Genomic DNA, 20,402 nt, shown 5'->3' on the forward strand with positions numbered 1-20,402 from the left:
GATTATTCTTTCTTTCCCAGCCGGATGAAGGCCTCCTTAAACTGAACAGTTTGCTGATATTGAAAAACACTTACAGATTGTAGCTGCACAATTATTCTCATTCTTATTCTTTGGGGTAAGCAAGCAATTTCTTCAAATACAGGTTTGAGTAACCAATCAGAATTCACCTGCCACGATATAGTGTGTGCCATTGTACTCAACATGAATTGAGACGATCATACTAATTTCCTTGCTTATTTGGAGAAAAACAGGAAACAAGTAACAAACACTTGATACCAGCATAGGATAGCAGTGGAACATTGCAACCTATATATTTCAAAATAATTACCAACCATAAGTAAAAATACATTATTATTATTATTATTATTATTGATAATAATAATAATAATAATAATAATAATAATAATAATAATAATAATAATAATAATAATAATAATAATAATACGATTAAGTAAAACAGTATAAAACTGTCAGCATATATACAACTACTAATTAAAATCGCTTACCTGTTCAATAGCTTCACCGTTTACAGTCTCCTTTTGAACATGACGCAACGTCTCTGTACCACTGGGGTCAACATTGACCAGGTTTTGACTGACAGGTCTGATGTATCTGTATTCACTCTTCCCAGAGTCAGTGGTCATGCACACCTCATAGTTATAGACGTGCTGTAGAGTTCCTGTAGCGCCAACGTCTGCGTAACGGGGCGGATAATACGCGCTGGGAATAACAGGGAGATTCCCATTGGATTTATAGAACAGACGAGACTGTCTCCATCTGTAGACCTTCACTGACACCAACACTATGACAGACACAATAAAGAGAAAGGACACCACAGCCAGAGACAAAACTAAATAGAAAGTCAGGCTGTCATTGTAGTCCTTGTCGTGCGTAAAGTCGCTGAACTCCGAGAGCACTTCTGGGAAGCTGTCCGCCACCGCCACGTTCACATTGACTGTAGCTGAGCGAGAGGGCTGCCCATTGTCCTCCACCACCACAACCAGCCTTTGTTTCACAGCATCTTTATCAGACACCTGCCGTGAAGTGCGGATCTCTCCATTCTGTGAGCCCACTTCAAACAGCGCCCTGTCTGTCGCTTTGAGCAGTTTATATGAGAGCCAGGCATTCTGTCCAGAGTCCGCATCCACAGCCACCACTTTAGTGACGAGATAGCCAACATCTGCTGAACGAGCCACCATTTCAGCCACCAGAGAGACCCCGCTCTGCACCGGATAGAGGATCTGAGGGGAATTGTCGTTCTGGTCCTGGATATGTATGTTAACAGTCACGTTACTGCTCAGCGGTGGAGAGCCTCCGTCCTGAGCTATAATATTTATTTTAATTGCTTTGATATGCTCATAATCAAAGGAGCGCACGGCATAAATTACACCACTTTCGGAGTTAACAGATATATAAGACGATGCAGCTGCTCCATTCACCTGAGCGTCATCGAGAAGATACGACACACGAGCATTGTGGCAGCAGTCAGAGTCCAAGGCTTTAACAGACGCTATAGACAGTCCAGGAGAGTTATTTTCAATCACATTCGCACTATATGACTTCTGCTCGAATACAGGAGGGTTGTCGTTAACATCAGAAATTTTCAAGAGTATTGTCTTGTTGCTGGACAGAGGGGGGGAGCCCTCGTCTGTCGCAGTCAGTGTAATGTTATACTCTGAAACCATTTCCCTGTCTAACTTATCTTCAGTTAATAATGTGTAATAATTAGTTATAGAAGACTTTATTATAAATGGAAGATTTTTGCTGATGGAACATTTTACCTGTCCGTTTTCTCCCGAATCTAAGTCTTTAATGTTAATAACAGCCACTGTAGTGCCAGGCAGGGAATCCTCGGAAATAGGACTCGAGAATGAAGTTAAAGATATTGTTGGGACATTATCGTTTAAATCAACAACTTCGATTATTACTTTGCAGGAATCTATCAGACCCCAGTGGTCCTTGGCTTGAACATTTATCTCATAGTTTTTTTTTTTCTCGAAATCTATATCCCCAACGACAGAAATTTCACCGGTATTGGGATCCAATTGGAACAATCCTTCCGCGTTTGCAGTTGTGTGCGTCAGTGCATAGGTAACCTCTCCATTTATGCCTTTATCTAGATCTGTCGCACTCACTTTTGTCACTACTGAGCCACTTAGAGCATTTTCTAAAACTGTAGCTTTGTATAGCGCCTGCGTAAAAACAGGGCTGTTATCGTTGGCATCTAACACAATAATGTTAATTTTTAGAGTGCCAGATCTTTGTGGATCTCCGCCATCAAAAGCGGTTAATATTAGCGCCAGGGAGCCTAACTTCTCTCTGTCTAAAGGGGTCTGCAACATCATTTCTACATATTTACTACCATCAGGCCGGGCGTGTAGCTTTAAAATGAAGTGATCAGTAGGTTTCAGAGTGTAGCTCTGAATGGTATTTACACCCACATCCGGATCAAAGGCGCTGTCCAGCAAGAAACGCGCGCCAGGGAGAGCGGATTCACTAATCTCGAGATGTATTTCGTCTTTCGGAAATGTCGGGGCGTGATCATTTACATCTACTATTTCAATAGTCACTCGATAAAGCTGAATAGGGTTTTCAAGAATAACCTCAAAATCAAAACTGCACGGAGATATTTGCCTGCAGAGCAGCTCCCGGTCCATTCTCTCGTTCACAACCAGTATTCCTTTGTCTGTATTTAGCTCAACGTATCGGCTGCTGTCTCCCGCAATGACCCGAGCTCGGCCGCTTTTCAGCCTTTTAATGTCTAAACCTAAATCTTCCGCAATATTTCCAACAATAGAGCCCTTCGCCATTTCCTCTGGAATCGAATATCTCACCTGTCCATAAACTACATGTGAAATACAAATATAAATAAGCAAGGTATATACTTGCCATTTGGTCGCGGAGCGTATCTTCAGGAAAACCATGTTTTATTCTTCCAAATGTCAGATGTAACGTTTTGAATCAACACACACCACCAAATCCATACATTACTTCGTAATTTGGTCAATTAATTTTCAGAAATCAGTACAAATCCGACAATTCCCAGTTCATATATCACCCGTTTGTGATTATAATCCATGAACTACTAAGACTGTGATTCTGCTTGTCTGCCTGTCTATTACAGCACAATATGGGAGGTCTTACTATATTTATGCTTGCAGAACATCTCCATCTTGATCAACAGCGGCACTTAGAGTCCAAAGAAAGAAACGCTTTTAAAGTGCTCACACTCTTTGATAGAAATGCCATGTCATAACAGACATATCACAAACTGAAATCAATTATGCACAGAATATATCACGTTTTTAAAATACACATTCAAAATTACAGTCAACAAATAATTACATCACTATAATTTGCTTAAATTACTTAATCCAGCTGTACTGAGAGATTGTTATAGCAGTACTTACCAAAGTGCCTGTGTCATCTAACAGATTCTTCTCCTTCTGCGCATGCGGCATCGTCTCTGTACCACTGGGGTCAACATTGACCAGGTTTTGACTGACAGGTCTGATGTATCTGTATTCACTCTTCCCAGAATCTGTGGTCATGCACACCTCATAGTTATAGACATGCTGTAGAGTTCCTGTAGCGCCAACGTCTGCGTAACGGGGCGGATAATACGCGCTGGGAATAACAGGGAGATTCCCATTGGATTTATAGAACAGACGAGACTGTCTCCATCTGTAGACCTTCACTGACACCAACACTATGACAGACACAATAAAGAGAAAGGACACCACAGCCAGAGACAAAACTAAATAGAAAGTCAGGCTGTCATTGTAGTCCTTGTCGTGCGTAAAGTCGCTGAACTCCGAGAGCACTTCTGGGAAGCTGTCCGCCACCGCCACGTTCACATTGACTGTAGCTGAGCGAGAGGGCTGCCCATTGTCCTCCACCACCACAACCAGCCTTTGTTTCACAGCATCTTTATCAGACACCTGCCGTGAAGTGCGGATCTCTCCATTCTGTGAGCCCACTTCAAACAGCGCCCTGTCTGTCGCTTTGAGCAGTTTATATGAGAGCCAGGCATTCTGTCCAGAGTCCGCATCCACAGCCACCACTTTAGTGACGAGATAGCCAACATCTGCTGAACGAGCCACCATTTCAGCCACCAGAGAGACCCCGCTCTGCACCGGATAGAGGATCTGAGGGGAATTGTCATTCTGGTCCTGGACTAAAATAATCACAGTGACGTTGGTACTTAAAGGTGGAGAGCCCCCATCTTGAGCTTTGACGTGAATTTGTAACTGTTTAATTTCTTCATAGTCAAAAGAGCGCACAGCATATATAACTCCGCTCTCTGAGTTAACAGAAATATATGAAGATACGGGTGTCCCACTAATAAGTGTTTCTTCGAGAAGATACGATATTCGAGCATTCTGGTTCCAATCAACATCTTTAGCTTTAACAGCAAATATAGACAATCCTGGAGAGTTATTTTCTGATATGTATGTGGTGTACGTGCCCTGGTCGAATACTGGCGCATTGTCATTTACATCTGACACCTTTAAATGCAATGTGGTGCTGCTGGATAGAGCTGGACTGCCTGAATCAGCAGCAGTTATCGTTATGTTGTATTCTGACACCTTTTCCCGGTCTAACACTGAATCAGTTACCAACGTGTAGTAGTTAGTCAATGAAGATTTGATCTTAAACGGGATGTTGCTGTTAATAGAGCACCTAACCTCCCCATAGTCTCCGGAATCTAAGTCTTTTACACTAATCACAGCTATAGTCGTTCCGGGTGCAGAGTCCTCAGACACAGGGCTGGAGAAAGACATTATATTTATTACCGGCGCATTGTCATTAACATCAATAACCTCAACTACAACTTTACTTGAATCCGCTAAGCCCCCGTGATCTTTAGCTTCTACATTTATTTCAAACTTCTTTGCTTTTTCAAAATCTATGGTACTAGCAACATGAATTGCTCCAGTCTTTTCATCCAAATTAAAAAAATCTCCCACGTTGCCTTTCAGGTTGGAGAATGAGTAAGTTATAAATCCATTTGACCCAGTATCAGAGTCGCTCGCGTTTACAGTCGTGACTAAAGTGCCTTTTAATGCATTTTCATAGACAACCGCTTTATAAACAGACTGATTAAAAACAGGAGCATTGTCATTAGCGTCTAAAACAGTAACATATATATTGACTGTGCCAGACCTCTGAGGGTTTCCACCATCTACAGCGGTTAGCGTTAACGAAAGCTTTGGATGCTTTTCCCGATCTAAGGGTTTCTGAAGCTCCATTTCCGCATATTTAACACCATCAGGACGAGAATGTTGTTTTAATATGAAATTATCTGAAGGTTTCAAGACATAACTCTGTAAAGCATTAACTCCCACATCAGGATCCTCTGCGCCGCCTAATAAGAAGCGCGCTCCCGGCGCGGCTGACTCGCTGATTTCTAATTTTATTTCGCTCTTCTGAAACGTGGGAGCATTATCATTAACATCCAATATTTCAACTGTCACACGATGCAGTTCTATGGGATTTTCGAGAATAATCTCGAAACTAAAACTACACGGCGACATGTCCCCGCATAACTGCTCCCGGTCTATCCTTTCACTGACAACCAAAACCCCTTTGTCTGTCTTTAGCTCAGTGTACTGAATGCTGTCGCCAGTTACGATGCGAGCCCGACCAGCCCGTAGTCTGTTCAAATCTAATCCCAGGTCTTGTGCGATATTCCCTACAAATGACCCTTTCTTCATTTCTTCTGGAATGGTATATCGAATCTGTCCATCAACTACATGAACGTCGCAGAAAAATAAAATCGAGAATAATACTTGCCATTTCAGTAACCAGCATGTTTTTCCTCCCATTAATGCAGGCCGAGACAATCGAATGTTTTCCATTCTATTTCGAGCGATGGTTGTGCACAATTTCACCGCAATATTGATAATTCCACAACGATATGGTGCTGAAATGATGTTGCAGAGAGACTGTGTGTCCAGAACATGTATTTGCAATCCGAAAGCTGAGCTGTGTTGCTTCTTCTCTGTCTTTCTGTCGGCTTATGTTGCACGGAGCATTAATAGGGGAGGTTCTGCAAAATCTCTGCTCAGAGAAAATGCTTTAATTGAACAACAGCGGCACTTAGAGTCCACATGCTGTATGAATTCAATATTTTTAAAAAGGATAGACAAAATAAGTTTTAAGTACAGAGAGTTATACGAAATTCCACTGACCTCCCACCCATTTTAAATCACAAGACCTGGTAATCTAATGTACAGCTAGAGTGATGAATCCAGGAAATCATATCTAACACTTGTGTAAATCAATCAATCATACATCAGTCAACGTCATGACATTTTAAACAAATGGAATTATTTTGAAGCTAAGACAATGCAAAAAAAAGTCACACTTAGTTTCAGTACTACTGTAAGTGTAGATTTGCGATAAGTATAGGATGACTTACCCGCAGGCTGCCTGTATTGTCCAGCACACTTTCCTTTTTCTCCGCATGACTCATCGTCTCTGCACCACTGCTGTCAACATTGACCAGGTTTTGACTGACAGGTCTGATGTATCTGTATTGACTCTTCCCAGAATCTGTGGTCATGCACACCTCATAGTTATAGACGTGCTGTAGAGTTCCTGTAGCGCCAACGTCTGCGTAACGGGGCGGATAATACGCGCTGGGAATAACAGGGAGATTCCCATTGGATTTATAGAACAGACGAGACTGTCTCCATCTGTAGACCTTCACTGACACCAACACTATGACAGACACAATAAAGAGAAAGGACACCACAGCCAGAGACAAAACTAAATAGAAAGTCAGGCTGTCATTGTAGTCCTTGTCGTGCGTAAAGTCGCTGAACTCCGAGAGCACTTCTGGGAAGCTGTCCGCCACCGCCACGTTCACATTGACTGTAGCTGAGCGAGAGGGCTGCCCATTGTCCTCCACCACCACAACCAGCCTTTGTTTCACAGCATCTTTATCAGACACCTGCCGTGAAGTGCGGATCTCTCCATTCTGTGAGCCCACTTCAAACAGCGCCCTGTCTGTCGCTTTGAGCAGTTTATATGAGAGCCAGGCATTCTGTCCAGAGTCCGCATCCACAGCCACCACTTTAGTGACGAGATAGCCAACATCTGCTGAACGAGCCACCATTTCAGCCACCAGAGAGACCCCGCTCTGCACCGGATAGAGGATCTGAGGGGAATTGTCATTCTGGTCCTGGACTAAAATAATCACAGTGACGTTGGTACTTAAAGGTGGAGAGCCCCCATCTTGAGCTTTGACGTGAATTTGTAACTGTTTAATTTCTTCATAGTCAAAAGAGCGCACAGCATATATAACTCCGCTCTCTGAGTTAACAGAAATATATGAAGATACGGGTGTCCCACTAATAAGTGTTTCTTCGAGAAGATACGATATTCGAGCATTCTGGTTCCAATCAACATCTTTAGCTTTAACAGCAAATATAGACAATCCTGGAGAGTTATTTTCTGATATGTATGTGGTGTACGTGCCCTGGTCGAATACTGGCGCATTGTCATTTACATCTGACACCTTTAAATGCAATGTGGTGCTGCTGGATAGAGCTGGACTGCCTGAATCAGCAGCAGTTATCGTTATGTTGTATTCTGACACCTTTTCCCGGTCTAACACTGAATCAGTAACTAAGTTGTAATAATTCGTTAAGGAGGACTTCAACTGAAAATGCATATTATTATTAATGGAGCAAGTAACCCGACCATTGTCGCCCGAATCTAAGTCTTTCACATTAATGATAGCTATTGTCGTCCCAGGTGGAGAATCCTCAGACACAGGGCTTTTAAATGACATTACAGTGATTACCGGCGCATTGTCATTAACATCAATTACTTCAACTGCAACTGTACTGGAATCGGCAAGTCCCCCCTGGTCTCTGGCTTCTATATTTATTTCATATTTTTTATCTTCCTCAAAGTCTATTTGACTAGCAACATGAATTGCTCCAGTCTTTTCATCCAAATTAAAAAAATCTCCCACGTTGCCTTTCAGGTTGGAGAATGAGTAAGTTATAAATCCATTTGACCCAGTATCAGAGTCGCTCGCGTTTACAGTCGTGACTAAAGTGCCTTTTAATGCATTTTCATAGACAACCGCTTTATAAACAGACTGATTAAAAACAGGAGCATTGTCATTAGCGTCTAAAACAGTAACATATATATTGACTGTGCCAGACCTCTGAGGGTTTCCACCATCTACAGCGGTTAGCGTTAACGAAAGACTGGGATGTTTTTCCCGATCTAAGGGTTTCTGAAGCTCCATTTCCGCATATTTAACACCATCAGGACGAGAATGTTGTTTTAATATGAAATTATCTGAAGGTTTCAAGACATAACTCTGTAAAGCATTAACTCCCACATCAGGATCCTCTGCGCCGCCTAATAAGAAGCGCGCTCCCGGCGCGGCTGACTCGCTGATTTCTAATTTTATTTCGCTCTTCTGAAACGTGGGAGCATTATCATTAACATCCAATATTTCAACTGTCACACGATGCAGCTCCATTGGGTTCTCAAGAATAACCTCGAAACTAAAACTACAAGGAGTTATATCACGGCATAATTTCTCCCGGTCTATCCTTTCACTGACAACCAAAACCCCTTTGTCTGTCTTTAGCTCAGTGTACTGAATGCTGTCGCCAGTTACGATGCGAGCCCGACCAGCCCGTAGTCTGTTCAAATCTAATCCCAGGTCTTGTGCGATATTCCCTACAAATGACCCTTTCTTCATTTCTTCTGGAATGGAATATCGAATCTGACCGTGAACTGCGAAAACATTGTATAATGTAAAAATCAAGAACAGTACTTGCCCTTTCAATAACCAGAATGATTTTCCGGTTAATCCAGGCCAAGAATATCCAACATTTTCCATGCTACCCAGAATGTGAGATCTGACTTGAAATCATAAGAATATTATTTCCTGCTGCACAAGAAAACCAAACGGTACCGAAATATGTTTCACACAAATGTAGGAGAGTGTCCTCACTGCATTTATTTGTAATCCTTGAGCTCCGGCAGTGTAGGCTTCCCACTCGTCTGTCGCTTTAGTACAGAGCAATAATATGGGAGGTTCTGCTAGATCTCTCCCCACACATCTTGCTTCATTGATCAACAGCGGCACTTAGAGTTCACAAAGTATAAAACAAGATAAAGCTATCCGGAAATTATAACACGAAAATAAAATCATATATCCACATATTACAAGTACAGGGATTTACCATTTATACTAAAACAGTATGATAGCGCTGTACTATAATTACCACCAAAAACAGTACCTAACAAATACATAATGAGAACACACGGGGAATTGTCAGTCTATTGATCTATTTGAAGTTAGGGATTCATAGATTACTGTACAAATACACATTTTGCAAATATAGAAACAATCACAGCTTATCCAATACAAAGATATTCTGACCAAAACGTAACAAAACAAGTCAAATACTAATTAAGTAGAAAAGTATATCATAAATTAAATAGGTGTTGACAAAATCAGTAGTATGTTTTGAGAATACTACTACCGATAAAATAATAATAATAATAATAATAATAATAATAATAATAATAATAATAATAATAATAATAAGCATCATCATCATCATCATCATCATCATCATAATAACGATCAAGATTAATGCCAACTTTGCATACACTCGGAGGTTTATTTGAAGTGCGTCTAGGTTCATTCACCCACCACCAACATATAAAATCCGACAAACACACACACTTTACCAAAAAAAAAAAAACGTGATGTAAATACATACACAGATGTCAGTAAAGGTTTTAAGTAATTTTGCAATTATTCTGTTGTTGTTATTATAACAGCGAAAGTAGAAGATTTCATAGGTTATTCAACTTACTTTATTTAATAGAAAAGCCTGAAGATTAAAAGAGCAATGAATGCACATGTATTTTATAATAATAATAATAATAATAATAATAATAATAATAATAATAATAATAATAATAATAATAATAATAATATAATGTAAATTATGCTTTCAATTTAAACACTTTAATTCTTACCTCGGGTGTTTTCTCTGAGTTTTCCATTAGATTCTTTTCTGTCTGCGCATGCGGCATCGTCTCTGCACCACTGCTGTCAACACTGACCAGGTTTTGACTGACAGGTCTGATGTATCTGTATTCACTCTTCCCAGAGTCTGTGGTCATGCACACCTCATAGTTATAGACGTGCTGTAGAGTTCCTGTAGCGCCAACGTCTGCGTAACGGGGCGGATAATACGCGCTGGGAATAACAGGGAGATTCCCATTGGATTTATAGAACAGACGAGACTGTCTCCATCTGTAGACCTTCACTGACACCAACACTATGACAGACACAATAAAGAGAAAGGACACCACAGCCAGAGACAAAACTAAATAGAAAGTCAGGCTGTCATTGTAGTCCTTGTCGTGCGTAAAGTCGCTGAACTCCGAGAGCACTTCTGGGAAGCTGTCCGCCACCGCCACGTTCACATTGACTGTAGCTGAGCGAGAGGGCTGCCCATTGTCCTCCACCACCACAACCAGCCTTTGTTTCACAGCATCTTTATCAGACACCTGCCGTGAAGTGCGGATCTCTCCATTCTGTGAGCCCACTTCAAACAGCGCCCTGTCTGTGGCTTTGAGCAGTTTATATGAGAGCCAGGCATTCTGTCCAGAGTCCGCATCCACAGCCACCACTTTAGTGACGAGATAGCCAACATCTGCTGAACGAGCCACCATTTCAGCCACCAGAGAGACCCCGCTCTGCACCGGATAGAGGATCTGAGGGGAATTGTCGTTCTGGTCCTGGATATGTATGTTAACAGTCACGTTACTGCTCAGCGGAGGGGATCCCCCATCTTGAGCTTTCACAAGAACTTGTAAGTCCTTGATGTGTTCATAGTCGAAGGACCGCACCGCATACATCACGCCACTCTCGGAGTTAATGGACACATAAGAGGACACGGGTGTCCCGCTAATGGCAGTCTCTTCAATGAGATATGTGATGCGCGCGTTCTGCGTCGAGTCGGCGTCTCCTGCGTGCACCGTGAATATCGACACGCCTGGAGAATTGTTTTCTGTGACATGCGCAGTGTACACCGTGCGACTGAACTGGGGCGCGTTGTCATTGACGTCGGACACTGTCAGCACTAGTGTTTTCATACTGGTAAGAGGCGGCGATCCTTCATCCCTTGCTGTAATACTTATATTGTATTGCGATATCATTTCCCGGTCCAGTGGTGATTCTGTTAAGAGATTATAATAGTTTCTTAACGATGACTTTATCGAAAACGGTATGTCTTGGTCAATTGAACAGTGTACCTTCCCATTCTTCCCAGAGTCTAAATCTTTAACATTAATAATGGCGACAGTTGTGCCGATTGGCGAGTCCTCAGATATAGGACTGGAGAAGGATGTTAACGCAATTAAAGGAGAGTTATCATTAACATCAATGATCTCTATGATCACTTTCGTTGAATCAGTATGTCCACCGTGGTCTTTTGCTTGCACGTCTAATTCATAGTGTTTATTTCTCTCATAATCTAATGTTCCTATTAATGTAATCTCCCCATTATTTTCATTTAGCTGAAATAAATCAGCAACACTGTCTGTCATCTCTGCATAATAATATGTAACTTCTGCATTTGACTCTTTATCTAAGTCTGTTGCTGTAACAGTTACTACTAAAGTACCTTTAAATGCATTTTCATGAATAGATGCTTTATATACAGCCTGACTAAAAACCGGAGTGTTGTCGTTGGCATCCAGAACAATTACAGTTATCTTAACCGTACCCGACCTTTTAGGGTCTCCGCCATCGACGGCAGTTAACAATAAAGACATCTCCTCTTGTTTCTCTCTGTCTAGAGGCGACTGCAGCACCATTTCTGCATATTTAGTGCCGTCGGGGCGACTGAGGAGCTTTAAATTAAAATGGTCAGTCGGCTTTAAAGTGTAACTCTGGAGACCATTAATCCCCACATCTTGGTCCACTGCCCGATCTAATAAAAATCGCGCTCCCGGTAAAGCCGATTCGATAATATCCAGTCTAATTTCCTTCTTAGGAAACGAGGGCGCATTGTCATTAACGTCTATTATTTCTACAGTGACGCTGTGTAACTGCATCGGATTCTCCAGGATCACTTCAAAACTAAAGCTGCACGGGGTTGTCTGTCCACAGAGCTCTTCCCTGTCTATTCTCTCTTTGACAGCCAATATCCCTTTGTCTGTATTTAGCTCGATGAAGCGACTGCTGTCCCCGTTAACAATGCGAGCTTTGCCGGATTTCAGTCTTTTAGCATCTATCCCCAAATCCTGTGCGATATTACCGACAAAGGCACCTATAAGCATTTCTTCTGGGATGGAATATCGCACTTGTCCGACCACTAAATCCGCAGCCAGCAAACAAACAAAGACGGTCAGTACTTGCCATTTCACTGAGGACCCGACAGTCACCGCTGTGAATCCGACACATCCAGATCCCATATTTATCCTTAGAATTGACACAATTATAGACGAACAGCACATTCCAGGAGTCCAGATTCACGTTGTTGATTATGTAAAATATATTTGATTTAAAAATGGCCACTGCATTTATATCCCGAAGCCGCAGTTCCTGTTGTTCAATGCGCGCACCCTGTATGAAGCGGTCTGCTCTCCCTCCTCCCTGTTTTATACGGCGCAATAACATGGGAGGTTCTGCTGCAAATATATTACCAGGACATCACCTTCTTGATCTACAGCGGCACTTTGAGTTCACATCGAGAATTGCACAAAGGAAACCTTTTCTAACTGCATGAACAATAAATAAATGTACTGGCGCTGATTGAAGACTATACAGATATTTTCTAATTAATCTGATGAGTTCAAACGTTCACTGAATATGTCATGTATTAATTGGTATTGATTTCTTAAAACCCTTTCAAATACTGATGGTAGTTAAAAATACTGAAACAACCGAGTCTTACATTCAGTGTGGTCTTGCTGTTGTGTACTGTGTGTTAAAAACCATTAACTGTAAAATTGCACTTTTACTTACACAATGCAATTATAATATAACTCATATAGGATTGCAACAGCACCAACAATACAAATAATAATACAATTCAAAAAAATAATAGTCATATTCAAAATCACAAATTATTATTATTATTATTATGATGATGATGATTATTATTATTATTATTATTATTATTATTATTATTAGTAGTAGTATGATGAAGATTATGATAATGATGATGATGGTAAAGTGTTGCATACTGTACAAGAAGTAACAGCACATTTCTCATTATAACCCCGCAGTCCAAAGACAGATATAAAGTTGCTTCGGTCGCTGTCCAGCAGTCTAGTGCTGATTAACCCGCAATACTGTTTTTAAAGTCAGGTTTTTTGTCTCTCTCACTTATAAACATACACACACACAACACACACACACACACACACACACACACACACACACACACACACATATATTATAGACAAATGAACCGAAACGCGAACATACTGTATACATATTAGTTATTAACAGTAGCAGTATTATTAATAATCGCGTTTTCTCACCTGTATGGACGGGTCTGTCTCATCCATTACATTGTCTTTCTGTCCATGCGGCATCGTCTCTGTACCACTGGGGTCAACATTGACCAGGTTTTGACTGACAGGTCTGATGTATCTGTATTCACTATTCCCAGAGTCAGTGGTCATGCACACCTCATAGTTATAGACGTGCTGTATAGTTCCTGTAGCGCCAACGTCTGCGTAACGGGGCGGATAATACGCGCTGGGAATAACAGGGAGATTCCCATTAGATTTATAGAACAGACGAGACTGTCTCCATCTGTAGACCTTCACTGACACCAACACTATGACAGACACAATAAAGAGAAAGGACACCACAGCCAGAGACAAAACTAAATAGAAAGTCAGGCTGTCATTGTAGTCCTTGTCGTGCGTAATGTCGCTGAACTCCGAGAGCACTTCTGGGAAGCTGTCCGCCACCGCCACGTTCACATTGACTGTAGCTGAGCGAGAGGGCTGCCCATTGTCCTCCACCACCACAACCAGCCTTTGTTTCACAGCATCTTTATCAGACACCTGCCGTGAAGTGCGGATCTCTCCATTCTGTGAGCCCACTTCAAACAGCGCCCTGTCTGTCGCTTTGAGCAGTTTATATGAGAGCCAGGCATTCTGTCCAGAGTCCGCATCCACAGCCACCACTTTAGTGACGAGATAGCCAACATCTGCTGAACGAGCCACCATTTCAGCCACCAGAGAGACCCCGCTCTGCACCGGATAGAGGATCTGAGGGGAATTGTCATTCTGGTCCTGGATATGTATGTTAACAGTCACGTTACTGCTCAGCGGAGGGGATCCCCCATCTTGAGCTTTCACAAGAACTTGTAAGTCCTTGATGTGTTCATAGTCGAAGGACCGCACCGCATACATCACGCCACTCTCGGAGTTAATGGACACATAAGAGGACACGGGTGTCACGCTAATGGCAGTCTCTTCAATGAGATATGTGATGCGCGCGTTCTGCGTCGAGTCGGCGTCTCCTGCGTGCACCGTGAATATCGACACGCCTGGAGAATTGTTTTCTGTGACATGCGCAGTGTACACCGTGCGACTGAACTGGGGCGCGTTGTCATTGACGTCGGACACTGTCAGCACTAGTGTTTTCATACTGGTAAGAGGCGGCGATCCTTCATCCCTTGCTGTAATACTTATATTGTATTGCGATATCATTTCCCGGTCCAGTGGTGCATCTGTTAAGAGATTATAATAGTTTCTTAACGATGACTTTATCGAAAACGGTATGTCTTGGTCAATTGAACAGTGTACCTTCCCATTTTTCCCAGAGTCTAAATCTTTAACATTAATAATGGCGACAGTTGTGCCGATTGGCGAGTCCTCAGATATAGGACTGGAGAAGGATGTTAACGCAATTAAAGGAGAGTTATCATTAACATCAATGATCTCTATGATCACTTTCGTTGAATCAGTATGTCCACCGTGGTCTTTTGCTTGCACGTCTAATTCATAGTGTTTATTTTTCTCATAATCTAATGTTCCTATTAATGTAATCTCCCCATTATTTTCATTTAGCTGAAAAAAATCAGCAACACTGTCTGTCATCTCTGCATAATAATACGTAACTTCTCCATATGACCCTTTATCTAAGTCTGTTGCACTAACAGTTACTACTATTGTACCTTTAAATGCATTTTCATGAATAGAGGCTTTATATACAGCCTGACTAAAAACCGGAGTGTTGTCGTTGGCATCCAGAACAATTACAGTTATCTTAACCGTACCCGACCTTTTAGGGTCTCCGCCATCGACGGCAGTTAACAATAAAGACATCTCCTCTTGTTTCTCTCTGTCTAGAGGCGACTGCAGCACCATTTCTGCATATTTAGTGCCGTCGGGGCGACTGAGGAGCTTTAAATTAAAATGGTCAGTCGGCTTTAAAGTGTAACTCTGGAGACCATTAATCCCCACATCTGGGTCCACTGCCCGATCTAATAAAAATCGCGCTCCCGGTAAAGCCGATTCGATAATATCCAGTCTAATTTCCTTCTTAGGAAACGAGGGCGCATTGTCATTAACGTCTATTATTTCTACAGTGACGCTGTGTAACTGCATCGGATTCTCCAGGATCACTTCAAAACTAAAGCTGCACGGGGTTGTCTGTCCACAGAGCTCTTCCCTGTCTATTCTCTCTTTGACAGCCAATATCCCTTTGTCTGTATTTAGCTCGATGAAGCGACTGCTGTCCCCGTTAACAATGCGAGCTTTGCCGGATTTCAGTCTTTTAGCATCTATCCCCAAATCCTGTGCGATATTACCGACAAAGGCACCTATAAGCATTTCTTCTGGGATGGAATATCGCACTTGTCCGACCACTAAATCCGCAGCCAGCAAACAAACAAAGACGGTCAGTACTTGCCATTTCACTGAGGACCCGACAGTCACCGCTGTGAATCCGACACATCCAGATCCCATATTTATCCTTAGAATTGACACAATTATAGACGAACAGCACATTCCAGGAGTCCAGATTCACGTTGTTGATTATGTAAAATATATTTGATTTAAAAATGGCCACTGCATTTATATCCCGAAGCCGCAGTTCCTGTTGTTCAATGCGCGCACCCTGTATGAAGCGGTCTGCTCTCCCTCCTCCCTGTTTTATACGGCGCAATAACATGGGAGGTTCTGCTGCAAATATATTACCAGGACATCACCTTCTTGATCTACAGCGGCACTTTGAGTTCACATCGAGAATTGCACAAAGGAAACCTTTTCTAACTGCATGAACAATAAATAAATGTACTGGCGCTGATTGAAGACTATACAGATATTTTCTAATTAATCTGATGAGTTCAAGCGTTCACTGAATAGTTAATTGATTTAATGCTATAACTTTTTTGTCAATACTTTACAATCATGGGCCTTAATTCCTCATGAATTCTGATAGTACAACACAGGAATAACACATAAATACATTCTGTAATTCTTGTGAACTCAGATTAAATTATTTTTTAATTCTATCATGTTAATTCAAAATGATTTTAAGGCTCTTATTCATATGGAATTCATTTCATAAAAATGAAGTAGATCATATATATGCATATATCTGTATATATATATATATATATATATATATATATATATTGTCTTCACACACTATCGGAATTCATGAGGAATTATTTCCCATTACTGTAAAGTGTTTCCGGTTTTCTTAGAAACTTTTAATATACTTATGGTTGTTAAATATACTTAGCAAGGAATAAAATTGGTCTATCAGGTTTTTTCTTTTCCATTAATAAGAATCATGCCTAAAAGGAAAAATGTCGCTATTCATGTTATTCAATTCTAATATAACAATCAGCAAATAAATAACTAAATACATATTGAAATAGTGTTAGTATCTTTATAATAATAATAATAATAATAATAATAATAATAATAATAATAATAATAATAATAATAATAATCATAATCATAATAATAATCATAATAATAATAATAATAATAATAATAATAATAATAATAATAAGCATAATCATCATCATCATCATCATCATAATAACGATCAAGATTAATGCCAACTTTGCATACACTCGGAGGTTTATTTGAAGTGCGTCTAGGTTCATTCACCCACCACCAACATATAAAATCCGACAAACACACACACTTTACCAAAAAAAAAAAAACCGTGATGTAAATACATACACAGATGTCAGTAAAGGTTTTAAGTAATTTTGCAATTATTCTGTTGTTGTTATTATAACAGCGAAAGTAGAAGACTTCATAGGTTATTCAACTTACTTTATTTAAGAGAAAAGCCTGAAGATTAAAAGAGCAATGAATGCACATGTATTTTATAATAATAATAATAATAATAATAATAATAATAATAATAATAATAATAATAATATAATGTAAATTATGCTTTCGATTTAAACACTTTAATTCTTACCTCGGGTGTTTTCTCTGAGTTTTCCATTAGATTATTTTCTGTCTGCGCATGCGGCATTGTCTCTGTACCACTGCTGTCAACATTGACCAGGTTTTGACTGACAGGTCTGATGTATCTGTATTCACTCTTCCCAGAGTCTGTGGTCATGCACACCTCATAGTTATAGACGTGCTGTAGAGTTCCTGTAGCGCCAACGTCTGCGTAACGGGGCGGATAATACGCGCTGGGAATAACAGGGAGATTCCCATTGGATTTATAGAACAGACGAGACTGTCTCCATCTGTAGACCTTCACTGACACCAACACTATGACAGACACAATAAAGAGAAAGGACACCACAGCCAGAGACAAAACTAAATAGAAAGTCAGGCTGTCATTGTAGTCCTTGTCGTGCGTAAAGTCGCTGAACTCCGAGAGCACTTCTGGGAAGCTGTCCGCCACCGCCACGTTCACATTGACTGTAGCTGAGCGAGAGGGCTGCCCATTGTCCTCCACCACCACAACCAGCCTTTGTTTCACAGCATCTTTATCAGACACCTGCCGTGAAGTGCGGATCTCTCCATTCTGTGAGCCCACTTCAAACAGCGCCCTGTCTGTGGCTTTGAGCAGTTTATATGAGAGCCAGGCATTCTGTCCAGAGTCCGCATCCACAGCCACCACTTTAGTGACGAGATAGCCAACATCTGCTGAACGAGCCACCATTTCAGCCACCAGAGAGACCCCGCTCTGCACCGGATAGAGGATCTGAGGGGAATTGTCGTTCTGGTCTTGAACCACGATGTTTGCAGAGACCTTGGTGCTGAGGGGCGGAGAGCCACCATCTCTAGCTACTATCTCAATTTGAATGTCTCGCATCTGTTCATAGTCAAAGGAGCGCACGGCATAAACAACGCCACTGTCAGAGTTAATAGATATTAAAGAAGTCGTTGAAGTTCCATTGATCAATTTATCGTCCAGTAAGTATGAGATGCGAGCGTTCTGGTTCCAGTCTAAGTCTGTGGCTGTGAACTGGAATATAGACAATCCTGGAGTGTTGTTTTCTGTAACATAAGCGGTATATTTACTTCCACTGAAGACAGGGGCATTGTCATTCACATCTGACACTTTGAGACTCATAGTCTTGCTGCTTGAGAGGGTTGGGAAACCCGAGTCTACAGCAGTGATCGTCATGTTGTATTCTGAAACTTTTTCCCGGTCCAACAGTGAATCAGTTACCAGGGTGTAGTAGTTCGTTATAGAGGATTTTATTTTAAAAGGCAGATTGTTGTTAATGGAGCAGCTAACCTGTCCATTGTCGCCCGAATCTAAGTCTTTCACATTAATGATAGCTATTGTCGTCCCAGGTGGAGAATCCTCAGACACAGGGCTTTTAAATGACATTACAGTGATTACCGGCGCATTGTCATTAACATCAATTACTTCAACTACAACTTTACTTGTGTCAGTAAGACCCCCTTGGTCTTTTGCTTCAACGTTTATTTCAAAATGTTTATTTTTTTCAAAATCGATTTGACTGACTACAGAAATCTCACCACTGTCTGCGTCTAAATGAAACACCTCGCCTATGTCTACTTTGAGGTGAGAAAACGAATATGTTATATGTCCGTTTGATCCGCTATCTGCATCACTCGCATTAACTATTGTAACTAAGGTCCCTTTCGGTGAATTTTCATTGACGAATGCGTTGTAAACCGCCTGGCTGAAAACGGGAGCATTGTCATTGGCATCTAAAACGAAAACCTCTATATTAACGGTGCCAGACCTCTGCGGACTTCCGCCATCGACAGCTGTTAATATTAAAGACAGCTCGGCTTGTTTCTCTCTGTCTAGCGGATTTTGCAGCACCATTTCTGCATATTTACTTCCATCCGGGCGTGAGTGTTGCTTTAGTACGAAATTATCCGAATGAGTTAAAACATAACTCTGAAGTGCGTTTACTCCCACGTCAGGATCCTCCGCGCTCCCTAATAAGAAGCGCGCTCCCGGTGCAGCTGACTCACTGATCTCTAATTTAATATCCTTCAGCGGAAAGGTCGGAGAATTATCATTTACATCAACAATCTCGACAGTAACACGAAATAATTCCATGGGATTTTCAAGAATAACTTCAAAACTAAAGCTACACGGCGATATTTGACCGCATAACTGCTCCCGGTCTATCCTTTCACTGACAACCAAAACCCCTTTGTCTGTCTTTAGCTCAGTGTACTGAATGCTGTCGCCAGTTACGATGCGAGCCCGACCAGCCCGTAGTCTGTTCAAATCTAATCCCAGGTCTTGTGCGATATTCCCTACAAATGACCCTTTCTTCATTTCTTCTGGAATGGAATATCGAATCTGTCCCTCTACGACCTCAGAAGCACATATAACTAGAAACAATAATACTTGCCATTTAGGAATCCAACACAATTGCTTTCTGGTAATTCCAAGTCGAATAAAGACCGACTGATCCATAACGCTCTGTGCTGTGCGATACATTGGAAGCAAAACAAAATACAAATATATAAGGAGAGTATATACTGATGTCAAAATCCAGACGTATTTGTAATCCACGCAGTGATGCGAGCTGCTCTGTTTCTCTCTCGGTGTCCGTCTCTCTTATACACCGCAATAATATGGGAGGTCCTGTTGACAGTCTCATTGCCAAACATCACTTCACTGGCCGACAGCGGCACTTACAGTCCAAACTGCAAAACTGTGCATTGAAAAAACCGACTCATGTATACAGTGTGGTCTGGCTATAGTGTCAACAACAGTTATCTGTAGAAGGATCCCACTCTTACTTACACGGTGCAATTATAATTAAACTAAAGTACGATATTAACAAGAACAACACAAATACTAAACATTATAATAATCACAAATAAAAAAACGACCATGAAAATTGCTGATTGTTATTATTGTTATTAACAACAACAGGAACAAC

At 41.2% G+C, this 20,402-nt stretch overlaps 3 protein-coding genes across 13 annotated transcripts in view; all 3 read right to left on the minus strand.

The window, feature by feature from the left end:
- LOC136763037 (protocadherin gamma-C5) overlaps positions 1 to 20,402 on the minus strand; it is a 211,261-nt gene that overhangs the window by 107,462 nt on the left and 83,397 nt on the right. The window contains exon 1 of one of the 11 annotated variants that reach the window (XM_066716716.1): positions 13,552 to 16,339. The exons of 7 other annotated variants lie outside the window; for them this stretch is intronic. In XM_066716716.1, the coding sequence (XP_066572813.1) occupies positions 13,552 to 16,038 (2,487 nt within the window). In that variant the 5' untranslated portion in view covers positions 16,039 to 16,339. Of the gene's footprint in view, positions 1 to 3,410; positions 6,158 to 6,424; positions 9,046 to 10,029; positions 12,853 to 13,551; positions 16,340 to 20,402 lie in introns of those variants that run through there. 3 more of the 11 variants (XM_066716715.1, XM_066716724.1, XM_066716723.1) reach the window with 3 other exon arrangements.
- LOC136763470 (protocadherin gamma-A11-like) lies at positions 3 to 3,148 on the minus strand. Its single transcript, XM_066717516.1, has 2 exons — positions 507 to 3,148; positions 3 to 53 (listed from the first exon to the last, which is right to left on the minus strand). The coding sequence occupies exons 1-2, from the start codon at positions 2,922 to 2,924 to the stop codon at positions 3 to 5; spliced, it is 2,469 nt and encodes an 822-aa protein (XP_066573613.1). The 5' UTR covers positions 2,925 to 3,148.
- On the minus strand, positions 17,444 to 20,395 carry LOC136763472 (protocadherin gamma-A11-like). The gene has a single exon (XM_066717518.1). The coding sequence runs from the start codon at positions 19,952 to 19,954 to the stop codon at positions 17,444 to 17,446; it is 2,511 nt and encodes an 836-aa protein (XP_066573615.1). The 5' UTR covers positions 19,955 to 20,395.

This window comes from Amia ocellicauda, chromosome 11 (genome assembly GCF_036373705.1).
Source record: "Amia ocellicauda isolate fAmiCal2 chromosome 11, fAmiCal2.hap1, whole genome shotgun sequence".
NCBI classification, from domain to species: Eukaryota; Metazoa; Chordata; class Actinopteri; order Amiiformes; family Amiidae; genus Amia; species Amia ocellicauda.